The 13,013-nt window shown below is 54.9% G+C and overlaps 1 protein-coding gene across 1 annotated transcript in view; it reads left to right on the forward strand.

The window, feature by feature from the left end:
* Nucleotides 1–7,877: 7,877 nt before the first annotated feature.
* LOC111152507 (inositol 1,4,5-trisphosphate receptor type 3) overlaps nucleotides 7,878–13,013 on the forward strand; it is a 70,371-nt gene continuing 65,235 nt past the window's right edge. The window contains exon 1 of the mRNA XM_022510983.1: nucleotides 7,878–8,111. Coding sequence (XP_022366691.1) covers nucleotides 8,023–8,111 — 89 coding nt within the window. The 5' untranslated portion in view covers nucleotides 7,878–8,022. The remainder of the gene's footprint in view (nucleotides 8,112–13,013) is intronic.

Below are 13,013 nucleotides of genomic sequence, written 5' to 3' on the forward strand. Positions count from 1 at the left end.
ATTAGATTGTCATTTCTTCGGATCCACAAGCACTTCTCTTTATTCAGACCCCTCAGGACTATGCAAATAAAGACAGTTATTTTGCTGACTGATCTAAGGGCTTTACAAAGTAGTTCCTGATCCTAGACATTCTCCACTCACCCCTCCAGGTCCACTGTCCTACTCTTCTGCGTTTGCTCTGGGCTCTGGGAAGCCGATCTCTGTGGCCTGAAGTACTTGGCTCCCTCGGCCTCTGAGCAATGAGAGGCACTAGTAAACTGGAGGGCAGGAGGACAGACAGTGTGAGGGGTTGTTCCATTGGCTACTTTTCAAGCTTGGAGTGGTAACAGCTCTCTGTAGTTGATGGCTCCAGGGCTCTGTACCATCCCTTTTCCGGGCCCTTGACCCTGCCTGCACCTCTGTGGGGGGGACCCACTTGTTAACCTCTCTTTAGTCCCTCGTTGGGGATGTGTTGGCAGTTTCCTGCCAGGATCTCACTAATACAGTCCTGCATCCTTATTTTCCACCCAAGAACATGGAGGGCCAGAGGGCTGGGCAGCTTCTCCGCATAGCTGGCAAGTGTGCAGAGCTAGGACTCCAGTGGTCCTGCTCTAGGACTTCTGCTTTCCACTTCTGTTTGTGGAGGTGTCTGCAGAGGGGGTCCCACTTTTCCTGCCTGCACACCTCAGGGCACAGGAGGAGGGAAGACCTGGGGTAGCCCCACACCCTATTTCAAGACTCCAGAGCCAGGGTGCTCCTCTCTCAAGAGGTCAAAATTAGAAGGAATCACCCTTCCCTCTGTGACAAGAGGGAACCCCAGAAGATTCTTTTCTCTCCCTCTTCACCAGACCAGGAGCACGTGTTAAAGTTAGGGGGCCACATTCTTACAGTCTGTTTCGTCTTTGGTCCCTTGCATGTGAAGGTGGTCAGCCATGTCTGAAATAAATGGATATGGCATTGATGACTGGGGCGTGGGGGTGGGGTGAAGGCAAACAGAACAAGTATTGTTTCCTTTCAGGCTTCCTGAGAGGGTGAGTGTTGTGTGAGGGTGTGGATGAGAGTATAGGAGTGAGAGTATGAATGTGTGAGGGAGAGTGTGTCAGTATGTGGGAGAGAATGTGTGAGAGGGTTGGTGTGAGTGTGTGAGAGTGTGAGGTAGAGTATGTGAATGTGTAGGAGAGAGTTGGTGTGAGTGTGTGTGTGACAGAGAGTGAGTATATGAGACAGTATGAGAGGGAGAATGTGTGAGAGTGTGTAAGAGAGCATGTGTGAGGGAGCATACATGAGTATATGAGGGAGAGAGTTGGGGTGGTTGTGTGAGGGAGAGCGTGGGTTTGTGAGGGAGAGGGTGTGACTGTGGCATGTGTGAGTATATGAGGAGAGTGTTGGTGTGAATGTGTGAGGGAAAGTGTGTCCCTGTGAGTGTGTGTGTGAGGTGGGTGTTGGTGTGTGTGAGGGAGAGGACATGAGTATATGAGGGAGAGTGTTGGTGTGGGTGTGTGAGGGAGAGTGTGGGTTTGTGAGAGTGTGTGACTGTGGCATGTGTATGTGAGGAGAGTGCTGGTGTGAATGCGTGAGGGAGAGTGTGTGATTGTGAGTGCATGTGTGAGGGGAGTAGTGGTGTGTGTGAGGGAGAGTGCAAGTGTGAGTGACAGTTTCTGGGGCGGCAGCACTGGTGGCGGCTAAGTGGTTACTGTGGGCTGGGGTGCCCGCCCAGGGCAGCTTATGGCATGGGGAAGGAATTCTCTGGGAACCCCAGAGGGCCTGGGCTGGCACCCCACCCACGGCGGGTGACCCAGCTGGGTGGTTGCTACACTGAGTCAGACCTTCTGGCCCGACTCTGTCCCTCCTCTCTGGGTCCTGTTGCCCTGTCAGGAGTGAGGGGTTGAGGAAGCCCTTCAGAACTACCTGTTATTTGCTTCAAACCACAGGATGATACAGCAAGTGTGGGTGTGGTATTCCTACCCCTCCCAGCTGCAGTTATGGAGGGCCAGAAAAAGGTTAAAGAGCAGTCAGAGCCAAGAGTGAAATCTGGGAGGGAGATGGGAACTCTGTTTATAAGGGGCTCCTGGGTGGCTCTATCAGCTAAGTATCTGCCTTCAGCTCAGATGGTCTATACAGCCCAGAGAGGTCTGTACTCTGAGCAAAGTCACACAGCAGAGCTGGGAACGAGTGGCCAGGAGGCAGCTGAGGTGTGGGTGGCGGCATCCTGTGAAGGAGGCCTAGGCTTCACAGCTGGTAGTCTCTCCTATGTCCATTTGCCTGCCTGTCCCCCCACTCCTTGGTGCTCCCTCTAGTCCAGGGAGAGGGTCTGGTTACCACCACCCTTTCTTCCCTCACCTCTTCAGGCCCAGGTCAGACAGTAAATGGAGGTGGGTTTCCTGGAAGTCTTCCTGCTGGATCTTGGAACTTGGGGGTGACGTTTTGAACATCTTTGTTTTTATTTATTTTGGGTTATAAGCTATATATTCACATAGTCAAAATTAAAAAGTTAAGAAAAGAGATGGCAAAAGGTAATTTCCCCCCAACGTAGCCCATACCCCACACCCCGCTCCACCTTCTAGAGGCCCCTGTGATCACTGGCTCCCTGTGAATCCTGAGTCAGAGCTTCCCATCTCCTCTGTTTTCCCTCTAGGAGAGGCTCCCGTGGGAGGTGGGTACAAGGACATGCCCAGCCATTGACGTTCGGGCCTGGACCAGGCACCCATTTGCCTTGGGATGGTGGTGACCTCTTTCCTGGGTCTGAACTTGGCCCCAGCTTGACAGCATCCTGCTTGAGCCACTCAGGAGGGGTGGGGCCCGTTGCTTCTCCTTTTCCACTGCTTAGAGCCACATCCCTGGAAGCTCCCTGCCCTCCACCGAGGGGACCCAGGCACCTGACACCCTGAGCTGGGGCTACCCCAGTATCCTTTTATCTCCTGATGCAATTCATATACTTTTGCCAACCTCTTTCTTTCTCCTTGACAGTTCAAATCTCCATGGACTTGGGCCGCCTGGCTGGCTCAGTTGGCAGCGCAGGCAACTCTTGATCTCGGAGTCGTGAGTTCAAGTCCTACGCTGGGTGCAGAGCTTACTTAACAACAACAACAACAAATCCCACATGGACCTGTTAAGCACTTACTGTGTGCCTGAGCTGGCCTGGGGACACCAAGTGAAGGGGCCATGCCCGCTCCAGTGAAGAGCTCACAGTGGCCTGGGGGAGGCCAGAAAGGAGAGCGATCATTCCAGCTCCAGATAGCCCATGCACCTTGGTGGGAGTTGGGCATTCTAAATCCCACATTAAAGAATCTGACAGGGGCGCCTGGGTGGCTCAGCAGGTTAAGCCTCTGCCTTCAGCTCAGGTCATGATCTCAGGGTCCTGGGATTAAGCTCTGCATTGGGCTCTCTGCTCAGTGGGGAACCTGCTTCCCCCCCTCTCTCTGCCTGCCTCTCTGCCTACTTGTGATCTCTCTCTCTCTCTCTCTCTCTGTGTCAAATAAATAAAAGGAATCAGACAATGCCGAGTGCTGGTGAGCCCGTGGCTCAGTGGGCACACTTCCAGTGGCTGGTGCGAGGGTGAGTTAGAACAGCCACTTTGGAGAGTAATTCGGCAAGTCTAGGAAGATCTTCTCTGTGACCCAACAATTTCACTCACTTTCTAAGTCCTCACTCTCAAGTAGAATATTTCAAAATTTTTGACAGTATCCTCAGTAAGCATACACCGCACGCTCACGACTGATACAACTCCCACTCTGACAGTTACCCTGAGGACGTGTGAGGCACATTATTTTCGAATCAGTTCTGAGTTTTAAAAATGCTCACCTCATCCGCTAAATCGATTTGACCCGCTGCTAGGTCTCAAGCCTGGGAACCGTGCTCCCACGTGCATGCACAGGAGACAAGAAAGCTTACTGCAACATTGTTGTCACAGCAAAAACTGAAATGGGGCTTTTGTGATTACCAGCAGAATGGATAAAGAAATTGTGACTTGGTCAGGAAGTGGACCATCATGCTGTGATACACACATGGGGACACTGTCTAGATCCATCTTGGACGGAAAGCTCTGCAGAATGGTGGCATATTATGATTATGGTTCTTATACCCCCATATTATCTATGACTACGTCCTGAAGTGGCGTAAGTGTAATCCTGCACAAAATGATACCCACGTCAGGATAGGGGTTATCTCTGGAGGGAGAGGAGGGGAATGGGGCTGGTGGGGGTGTTGTATAAGGAACTGCAACTCAAGCTTTAAGGTTCTGTCCTTTTTTTTTTTAAAGATTCTATTTATTTGGGGCGCCTGAGTGGCTCAGTCATTAAAGCATCTACCTTCAGCTCAGGTCATGATCCCAGACTCCTGGGATCGATCCCCGCACTGGGCTCCCTGCTCTGCAGGAAGCCTGTTCCCCTCACCCACGCCCCCCTGCTTGTATTCCCTCTCTCACTGACTCTCTCTGTCAAATAAATAAATAAAATCTTAAAAAAATTATTCTATTTATTTATTTGTGAGAGAGAGCGAGCAAGCACAAGTGTGGGGGGGAGAGAAGGAGAGGGGGAGGGGCAGAGGGAGCGGACAAAGCAGACTCCCAGCTGAGCAATGTGGCTCCATCCCAGGACCCTGAGATTACTATCTGAGCTGAAGGCAGACCCTTAGCCGATCAAGCCACCCAGGTGGCCCTTAGGGTTCAGTTCTTAAAAAAATATATATTGGAACTAAATTTTGCAAAATATGAGCATTTGACAAAGCTGGAGGAAAGGTACCTGGCACTCACAATATTTTTAATGTATTATTTTATTTTTTTATTTCTTAAACTATTCCATAATAATACTTAGGGGACGATGTTCCAGAACATCTGGGAAGGAGACTTTCTTCTGACTGTGGGAATAGAGATGGGGGAGTGTAGAGGGAAGCCCACGAGCCCAGGCACAGGGCTGGGAGTAGGTGAGGTCCTGGGTAATGAGAATGAACACTGAATCCTTCCTAAGTGGGGACACCATGATGATGGCTTTATCCCACTTCCTTCCCGTGTTGGCACCACACCTTCCCTATTTAACAGATGGAAACAGAGGCTGGGACTTGAACCCAGGCCTGTGATTCAGAGCCTGTGTTCTTGAGCACGGTTCCTCCTCAAGGAACAAGCTTTGTGTCCGTCCAGAGTGCAGGGGTGAGGAGGGGTGGAGACAGACAGGAGCTGTGATGTGTAGACTGGATTCTGTCAATGATGAGGAGGTTCAGGAGGATTTCAAGCAGGGGAACGAGGGAGTCAACTCATTGTAGCTACAGCATCCGAACCTGTCTTTAAACAAACTCTAACTCAACTCAGAATCTAAAGGAGCTCACAGTGCCAGGCACCTGGGTGGCTCAGTCGGTTGGGCATCTGCCTTTGGCTCAGGTCATGATCTCAGGGTCCTGGGATGGAGCCCTGCACTGGGCTCCCTGCTCAGCCGGGAGTCTGCATCTCCCTCTCCCTCCACCCCCTCCCCACTTGTGCTCTCTCTCTCTCCCTCTCAAATAAATAAATAAAGTCTTAATAAAAAACATTTAAAAAATAAAAATAAATAAATAAAAGAGCTTACAGTGGAGTCGATTTGGCAGAAGCAGGTGACAGGGGCCTAAAGCCCAGAAAGGGCTCCTCTGGGAACATGGCATGGATGCCACGTTCCAGAAAAATACCTAGAAGCAATATGTGTGGCGGGAGGCTGGCAGAGGTGTCCCTCCTCAGTTGGATGAGAGTTGGGTTCTCCTCCCTCTTCCCCCCAGTCCTCCTGGTTGGTGGAGTGACAGAGGTACTGAGCACTCCCAGGCTGAATATGGAGGGAAAACCAGTGGCATGTGCTTCCGGGGGAGACAGGCCTGACCTCCACTCCTGGCTGTGAGACCTTGGCTAAATTATGGACCATCTATCTGAATCTCAGGAGGGGAAAGACATGGGTTCCTGGATGTAGCTGGGGCAAGGAAGGCACATGTCCCGAGTGTGGCCCCTGGAGAGGGTGCTTCTAGCACATTCCTCTCCATCCTTGCTGTGTGGGGTAGGGGGAAAGGCAATTGGGCCATGGCTGCAGCTCCATCAGAGCCTGGTGCTCGCAGAGGGCCCAGATGAGGATTGTTCCCTTCTATCAATGGAGGCCTGACTTTTGGGAACAAGAGAATCTGTTCCCATAGGGCTCCAGGGATGGATACAGCCAGCTCCAGTGCGGTGTGGGAGTACTGGGGAGAGTACTGGGCTGCCAGTCCGGGGCTGGGCTCCTGACTCCGGGTGAGGTGAATATACGGTGTGACCTTGAGGTTTGGTGCGCCTTCTCTAGGCTTTTGTCATTTCTTTTTGGCAGAGAAATCTGGATGAGGTTTTTCAGACTGCAGTTAAATGTTTGGCACATTTAAAAAAGCAATCAAATGGGTCACAATCAGTATTGAAAAACCAAACAAAATACAGAAACAGAACAGAAAATATCAGAGTGCATTGCCTGCAGGTCATAAGGGTAAGCATTGTTTTGTGCAACTATTGTAACATGTATTTATTCCTGTGGGTCCTGGTAAGAAACTGTAGAACACGGAGCTCAGCTCTTCCGGAGGTGGCCCCCCTCCCACCGTCTAGGGGTCTCTGTGAAAGAGCCACACACCCAGGGTCTTTTCATTCCCTTGGGTCAGCAGCTGTCTCTTGGCTCTCAGCGGCCTCCACCCGTCCCTGGGTCTCTCTTCTTCCTGCTTCAATCCAATCCCCTCCTCCCTTTCTCCCAGGGACAACCCCCCCACCCCCACCCCCTTCCCAGGAAGTCCGGGTGGGGGTTTCTGAAGACAGTGAACGTGATTCAGTCCGGGTGGCCGTGGGCACTCTGTCCCAGGAGTTAAGATAAAAGGACTAAAAAGAAACACCCAAGCACCCGGGGGACAGAACGGAAAGTAGGCGAGCTGGGGACGTGGGTTGGAGGGCAGGACTTCGTGAGCCACAGCTCGGCGGCGACACCGCAGCGGGTCACTCCCAGAGAGCCAGTACCGGCCTTGTCATTGTTGGCACTCGGTTCGCTATTAAGTAGCGAAGGTAGCTTTCTCTTTCGCCACCCCCCCCCCCCCCCCTTAAAAGAAAGATAGAAGGAGCCAAGAGTTTTGGAGCCAACTCCTGGAGAGGGAGCGGCTGAACTGATTCGGAAGTTGGATCTCTTTGTACACAGGAATGCGGAGAGAAAAAAACAAAACCCACCCCATTGCTTCATTTCCCCTCCAAGCCCCAGCGCTTTCTATTGTGCAATGAAAAGGCTTTTTCACGTTGAGAAAAATGAATCCCTATTTGCGCTGCGAAGGCATGAGCGCGCCTCTCGGTGCGAGACGGCTCTCAGCTGGGACGCTCTCGGGTCTTCCGCGCGCGGCTGGAGGTAGTGCCTGCGGGGGCTACGGACCCCGCACCCGGCGCCGGCTCTCACCGACCGGAGGACAGAGGAGTAGATAGCCCAGGGAACCCCTATGGCAGCGAGCCCCCCGCTACGGCTGGGTTTCCCGGGGATGGCGGTTCCGCGAGTCTGTTTGGGAACTCGCTGGAGCTGGAACTCCGAACCCGGGAGCCCGCAGGAGCCCCAGGGCTCCTCGGAGTCGCGCGGGTCAGGAGGCCAGTCGGTGCCCGGGAGGCCTGGCCCTGGACGCCCGAGGGGCGCAGGGCACAGGGAGGCGGGCAGGCGCACATGGGTGCTGGCGGGCCGGCTGCGGCGGGGTGCGGGGGGGCCGGGGTGTGGCTTCCCCGCCTCCCGGGCGGGATTTGCATGTGTGTGTGGCGGCCCCAGACTTCCTGCTCCTTCTACGCTGCAGGTACGCGCGGGCCGGGCCGGGCGGGCGGGCGGCGGGCGCGCCGAGACGCGGGCACCTCTTCACCCGGACGCCACCAGCGGCTCCCGGGCCGCCCCGCGCCGCCTTCCGCCCCGGTGGCCGCTAGCCCGTCCCGGCCGCGCGGAGCGTCCTGCTCGCGGGTGGGGGCGCGCCCCTCCGGCCTTCGCGGTCATCTCCGTCCTCTGCACCAAGCCTGGCCGCGCGCCCCTTGGCGCCCCCACCGTCCCGGGTCCCCGGCGGGCCGCAGTCATGAGCGAGATGTCCAGCTTTCTCCACATCGGGGACATCGTCTCCCTGTACGCCGAGGGCTCCGTCAATGGCTTCATCAGCACTTTGGGGTGAGTGAGCCGGGTTCGGGGGGGGGGCGCGGGCAGGGAGGGGGTGCCCTGGGCCCTGGTGCCACTTGCGTGCGTCCTGCCGCCGCCCCCCCGGATAGAGAACCTGGAAGTCCCCAACTTCAAGGAGCGGGGTAACGGCTCGCCTCCTTTTTTTAGAGAGAGGAAGTTAAGTGTTTGCCCAGGTAGAAGTCGGGGACCCTGCGGGAGTTGGTAGGGGACACCCCTTCGCGAAGCCCCCACCCTCGCGCGCTCGCCCCTCTTCAGAGCTGGAGGAGAGGCCGAGACTTCCTCTGCAGGTGGTCCCGGGGCGGGGCAGGTGGGTGGCTGGGGCCTGAGTTGGGGAAAGGCATCCGGGCCTGGACGTGACTGGCTCTGGGGGTGGGGCGGAGCTGTGGGGGAAGGCAGGCTCACCCCGGAGCCCGGAATCCTCAAGTTATGGTCTGGTCCCGTCACACCTTTGAAGGGTCGCACCTTTCCCTTTTAGCTCTTTGCTGCCCTGCCCCCTCTTCAGTAGGAGTGCCTTCTCTAGCCCTCCCCTAGCAGGAGTCCCAGGTCCTGGCCGGCTGCTCCTCTCCCTGCCTCTCCCTGTCAATTTCCTGCGCGGCTCATCTGGCGCCCCTGGGTCCCCGGCCCCAGGATCTAGTGAGCACTTTACAAACATTAATTAACTCTGGCCGTCACCCCCCAGGGTCTGGCTAGCAGGGAATCTATTCAAGTCCCTGGAGAGGGCTAGGCCTGAAGCAGGCCTAGGGCAGGAAAGGAATTAGGCAGAGCGAATAGGTTTATCTTCAAAGGAGCAGTTGGGTGAGTGGCTGGGGGTGGGGGTAGAGTGCTTTCTCTACCTTTCCAGACAAGCTCCAGGGCACAGCCTGCTGCCTTTGTCCCATTTTCAGTCTGGGGACTTGGGTTAAATCGTCTCATCCCCACCACACCCAGCTGTCCTTTGGGATAAACCCATCCTCTTCTGTTCCCCCTACTCATCAGGACACCAGCCAGTCACAAGGTGCGTCCTCTGGGGGGGGGGGGAGGCGGGGGCGGGGAGGCTTTGGAGGACCAAAAGTCTGACTCTGGACCTGGCTGGTCCTCACCCTGAGCCTGAGAAGTGGGAGTCACCTGGCTCTCGGTCTCTCCCAGGGTTGTTGGGAGTTTGGTTCTAGTCCTGATGGAAAGGGAGTCCAGCCGGCCTGAGGGGGTTGGAGGGCTGGCTCTGCCAGCAGGGGATTCTGACTGGGAATTCCAGCATACCTGCTCTCCTTATCTCAGCATCCTTTTTGACTCTCTCATTCGCCTCCCAATTCAGATGTGGAATCCCCAGCCACAGGTCATCCCCCGCACCCCATTAGATTTGACTGATCTGGCTCATTTCTGCAGAGGACGGGGCTGGAACCACATCTGGGCCAGCATCTGTGCAGGCCTCCCACAGAGCGCTGACCAGGGGTCCCGCTGCCAGGCACACAGTAGGCACACAGTAACCCCCCTGACGATGCTGAGGGAAGCAGGAGAGAGTGGGGGGGGGCTGTGGGGGAAATGCGGGGAGATGATGGAAGCCGCCCTCCCTCCTAGTGTCTGAACAGCGCTGGCGGCTTTTGGGAAATGATCAGCTTCTCTATTGCTTAGAGCCTGGGTCAGGGCTGAGCACAAAGTGGGTGGTTTTTAAGTACGCGTGAGATCTCTTTAGTATCCGGAGACGCATGGGAGATTCTGTCGTCTCTCAACGTAGCTTCTTCCTGCCTTGGCCCTTCCTGCCCCCGGAAGCTGCTTCCTCCGGTCCATTTTGACCCTGGGGCAGGACCTGGTGACCCCTGAGAAGGCTTCTTTCCGGGGTGCCTGCTCCCCGTGCAAACACCTCCGACAGCTCCCGACTTTCCATTGACGGATGCCCGTCTCCCAGCTTAAGAGTTCTAGCACTCTAACTTAATTTTCTATTTTTCCCCCCACTTTCCCTTTCACAGCCTCTGAAGCTCTAGGTGCGTGAGGCTACTCTGATTCCCGGAACCTACCCCACGCTCTAGGTCTCTTTACCTTTGCTCCTGTGTTGCCCCCGCCCTTCAGCCAGCCTCCACCTGGGTAAATCTGACCCACCCTGTAAGACCTAGTACTAAGTGACCTCTTTTGAGAGATCCAGCTCCTCCTCCCACAACCCAGTAGTTAACCCTTCTTCTTCTGTGCTTTGCACAGCTTTGCACAGATTTCTCTCTGGTATTGTGTTGTTTCACGGTTAGTTGCAGATTTCTCTGTAGGGCCATCCAATGCTGGGCCATTTGCCAGGATTAACTAATTTATTACACCATTCATCCACTCAGCATGTCCACAGCCAGTGTACTGGGCACTGGGGACTTGGTGGCGACTGAGGGAGTAGTGTGTCCCACCTTCTTGGAACTTAGAGTCAATGAGAGAACGATTTCTAAGCCCTGCTGAGTCTTTGCTACATTTGCAGCATTACTATTCCCTAGAAGCTTGCTGAATAGTCAGGATCTCAGACCTGTGCCCATCCCTCAGAACCTGCACGCTGATCCCTGTGGGATTTGGTGCCTTAAAGTGTGAGCTGCTTTGCTCTAAGTCAAACTCTCTGCCCCATCCTTGCCAGCATCTGTCTCCCTTCCCTTCCCTTCCCTTCCCTTCCCTTCCTTTCCCTTTCCTTCTCTTCCCCTCCCTTCCCTCTCCTCTCCCCTCCTCTCCTCTCCTTTTCTCCTTTCCTTTTCCTCCCTCCCTCCCTCCCTCCCTTCCTTCCTTGATTTTATTTATGAGAGCCAGGGAGCCTTGGCCCAAGCAGGGGGAGGGGCAGAGGGAGAGGGAGAAGCAGACTCCACACCAAGCGGGGAGCCTAATGTGGGGTTCAGTCCCAGGACTCTGGAATCATGACCCGAGCTGAAGTCAGACGCTTAACTGACTGAGCCACCCAGGTGCCCCACTCACCAGAATCTTTCTGCCTCTATCCTTAACTCTGGTCCCCATTGGCCTTCATCCTGGCTCATGTCTGTGAACCCTAGAGGCTGATTTGACAGAGTTCCCAGGCTAGTCCAATACTTGGTGTCCAAGAGGTACCCAATAAGGGCTGGATGAAATGAATGTGTTGAAGACGGGGGGTGGCCTTGGCGGGCAGAGGGGCAGGTCAGCTGGGAGATGGAAAGGGGGGTGTTGGTGGAGCAGGGAGTCTGAAGCAGTCTTCAGATTCTGGCCAGACTCTACGGGGAGAAGCAGAGGAGGCCAGCCAGTTCGACCTGCCTGAATAATTCGAGCTCCTGGTGAAGATTGTACATTAACTCTGGGTTGGAAGGGTGGGAGGGTCTGGGCAGTAGATCCTGGAGCAGGTCGAGACCTTGGCGGGGAAGGGAAAGCAGGCCCACGCCTGTTCTTGGCAGGAGAGTGTGGCTAGGGCCACTGGCTCACACCTCACCATGGGTGGAAGGCAGTAGAGGCCAGGGCTGGAGTCACTGATTGGGGCCAAGGAAAAGTGGAGGATTCTGTGTCACTCCTGGCCACATCTGTGTGCAGTATGCGGCCTGGGCCCCTCAGAGTCTGATACGCAGTTCTTTGAAGATTTCTCTTCAAGGCCTCTCTCGCTGAACGGCCAGAGGGGTGGGCCCTAGCCCACAGAGTATAAGTTGGGGAGTGTAAGTGACCTGGGTTTTGAGGCTGAGCTCCCAACATTTGTCAGAGTACCTTGGAGCACCATCTGGAGGCTCTCGGGGCTTCTGGGCCTGTATCCCCAAGGGTTGGGTGATCACAGAGCATAAGATCAGAAGGGTTCCCCCCTCCTTGGGCTTCCCTGTCCACCTTCCAGCCTGATTCACTTCCCCAGGAGGGTGGGCCCTGGAGGCCAGCACCCAAGAAGGGAAATGTGGTAAATGTGGAGGAAGCCTTGGGTCCCCAGGGTCAGGACCCTTGAGCTAGTAGCCCCAGGGGTACGGCTCTCTGCTGCTTTGTCACTAACTCGCTGGGTGATTTTGGCAAGGCCCTGCCTTCTCAGAGTGTGTTTCCCTCAGCCTGGATGTCCTCTAGAGGTGCTCTGTTTGCACTGAGAACCCCCTGGGATCTTTAAAAAAATTTCAGCTCCTGAATCCCAGGTCTGACCAACTGTATCAGTATTTCTAGGGCTCTGAGGGTTGGGTTTCTTAAAAGCTCCCGGGTGATTTTACCTGGGGTGGCACTTCCTGATCTAAGGGCCCTCGGTGGCTGACAGGCTGTGAGGAGGCCTACCTGTTGGATCCACCCGTCCCTTGGTCCAGAGAGCCCATCTCTTAGCCCTCATCAGACTTCAGTAAGTCATTCAACAAACATTAACTGAGCACCTACTTTGTGCCAAGCACCTTTGTAGTCATGGGGGAATCCGGAGTAACCAAGATAGAGTTCCAGCCCGTTCTAGTCTCTATACAGGGGAGCTGGGTGAGGAGGTCTGTAAGGGCCCTTTGAGCCTGAAGTCCCTGAGACACATATAATCTCATGGGTGTGGGGGTGTGGGGGAGGGCACTGACCCTCCATGCAGACTGCATTCCTGGGGCAAATTTCAGACTTGTCCTTGGCTTTCTTTTCATTGTAATTTCCCTGGAGAGGATGGAACTCCCACTGTCCTGTGCCCCAAGGCAAGGGTCTTGACAGCAGCTAGGCCTAGTCACACAACTCATTTTTTAAAAAATACATATTTGGGGGCACCTAGGTGGCTCAGAGGGTTAAGGCCTCTGCCTTCAGCTCAGGTCATGATCTCAGGGTCTTGGGATCGAGCCCCGCATCGGGCTCTCTGTTCAGCAGGGAGCCTGCTTCTCCCTCTCTCTGCCTGCCTCTCTGCCTACTTGTGATCTCTGTCAAATAAATAAATAAAATCTTTAAAAATACATGTTTTGGGGGGGCGCCTGGGTGGCTCTGTCGGTTGAGTGTCTGACTCTTCATCTCAGCTCAGGTCTT

Source organism: Enhydra lutris, unplaced genomic scaffold (assembly GCF_002288905.1).
Source record: "Enhydra lutris kenyoni isolate GAN:26980312 unplaced genomic scaffold, ASM228890v2 scaffoldscaffold28, whole genome shotgun sequence".
NCBI lineage: Eukaryota > Metazoa > Chordata > Mammalia > Carnivora > Mustelidae > Enhydra > Enhydra lutris.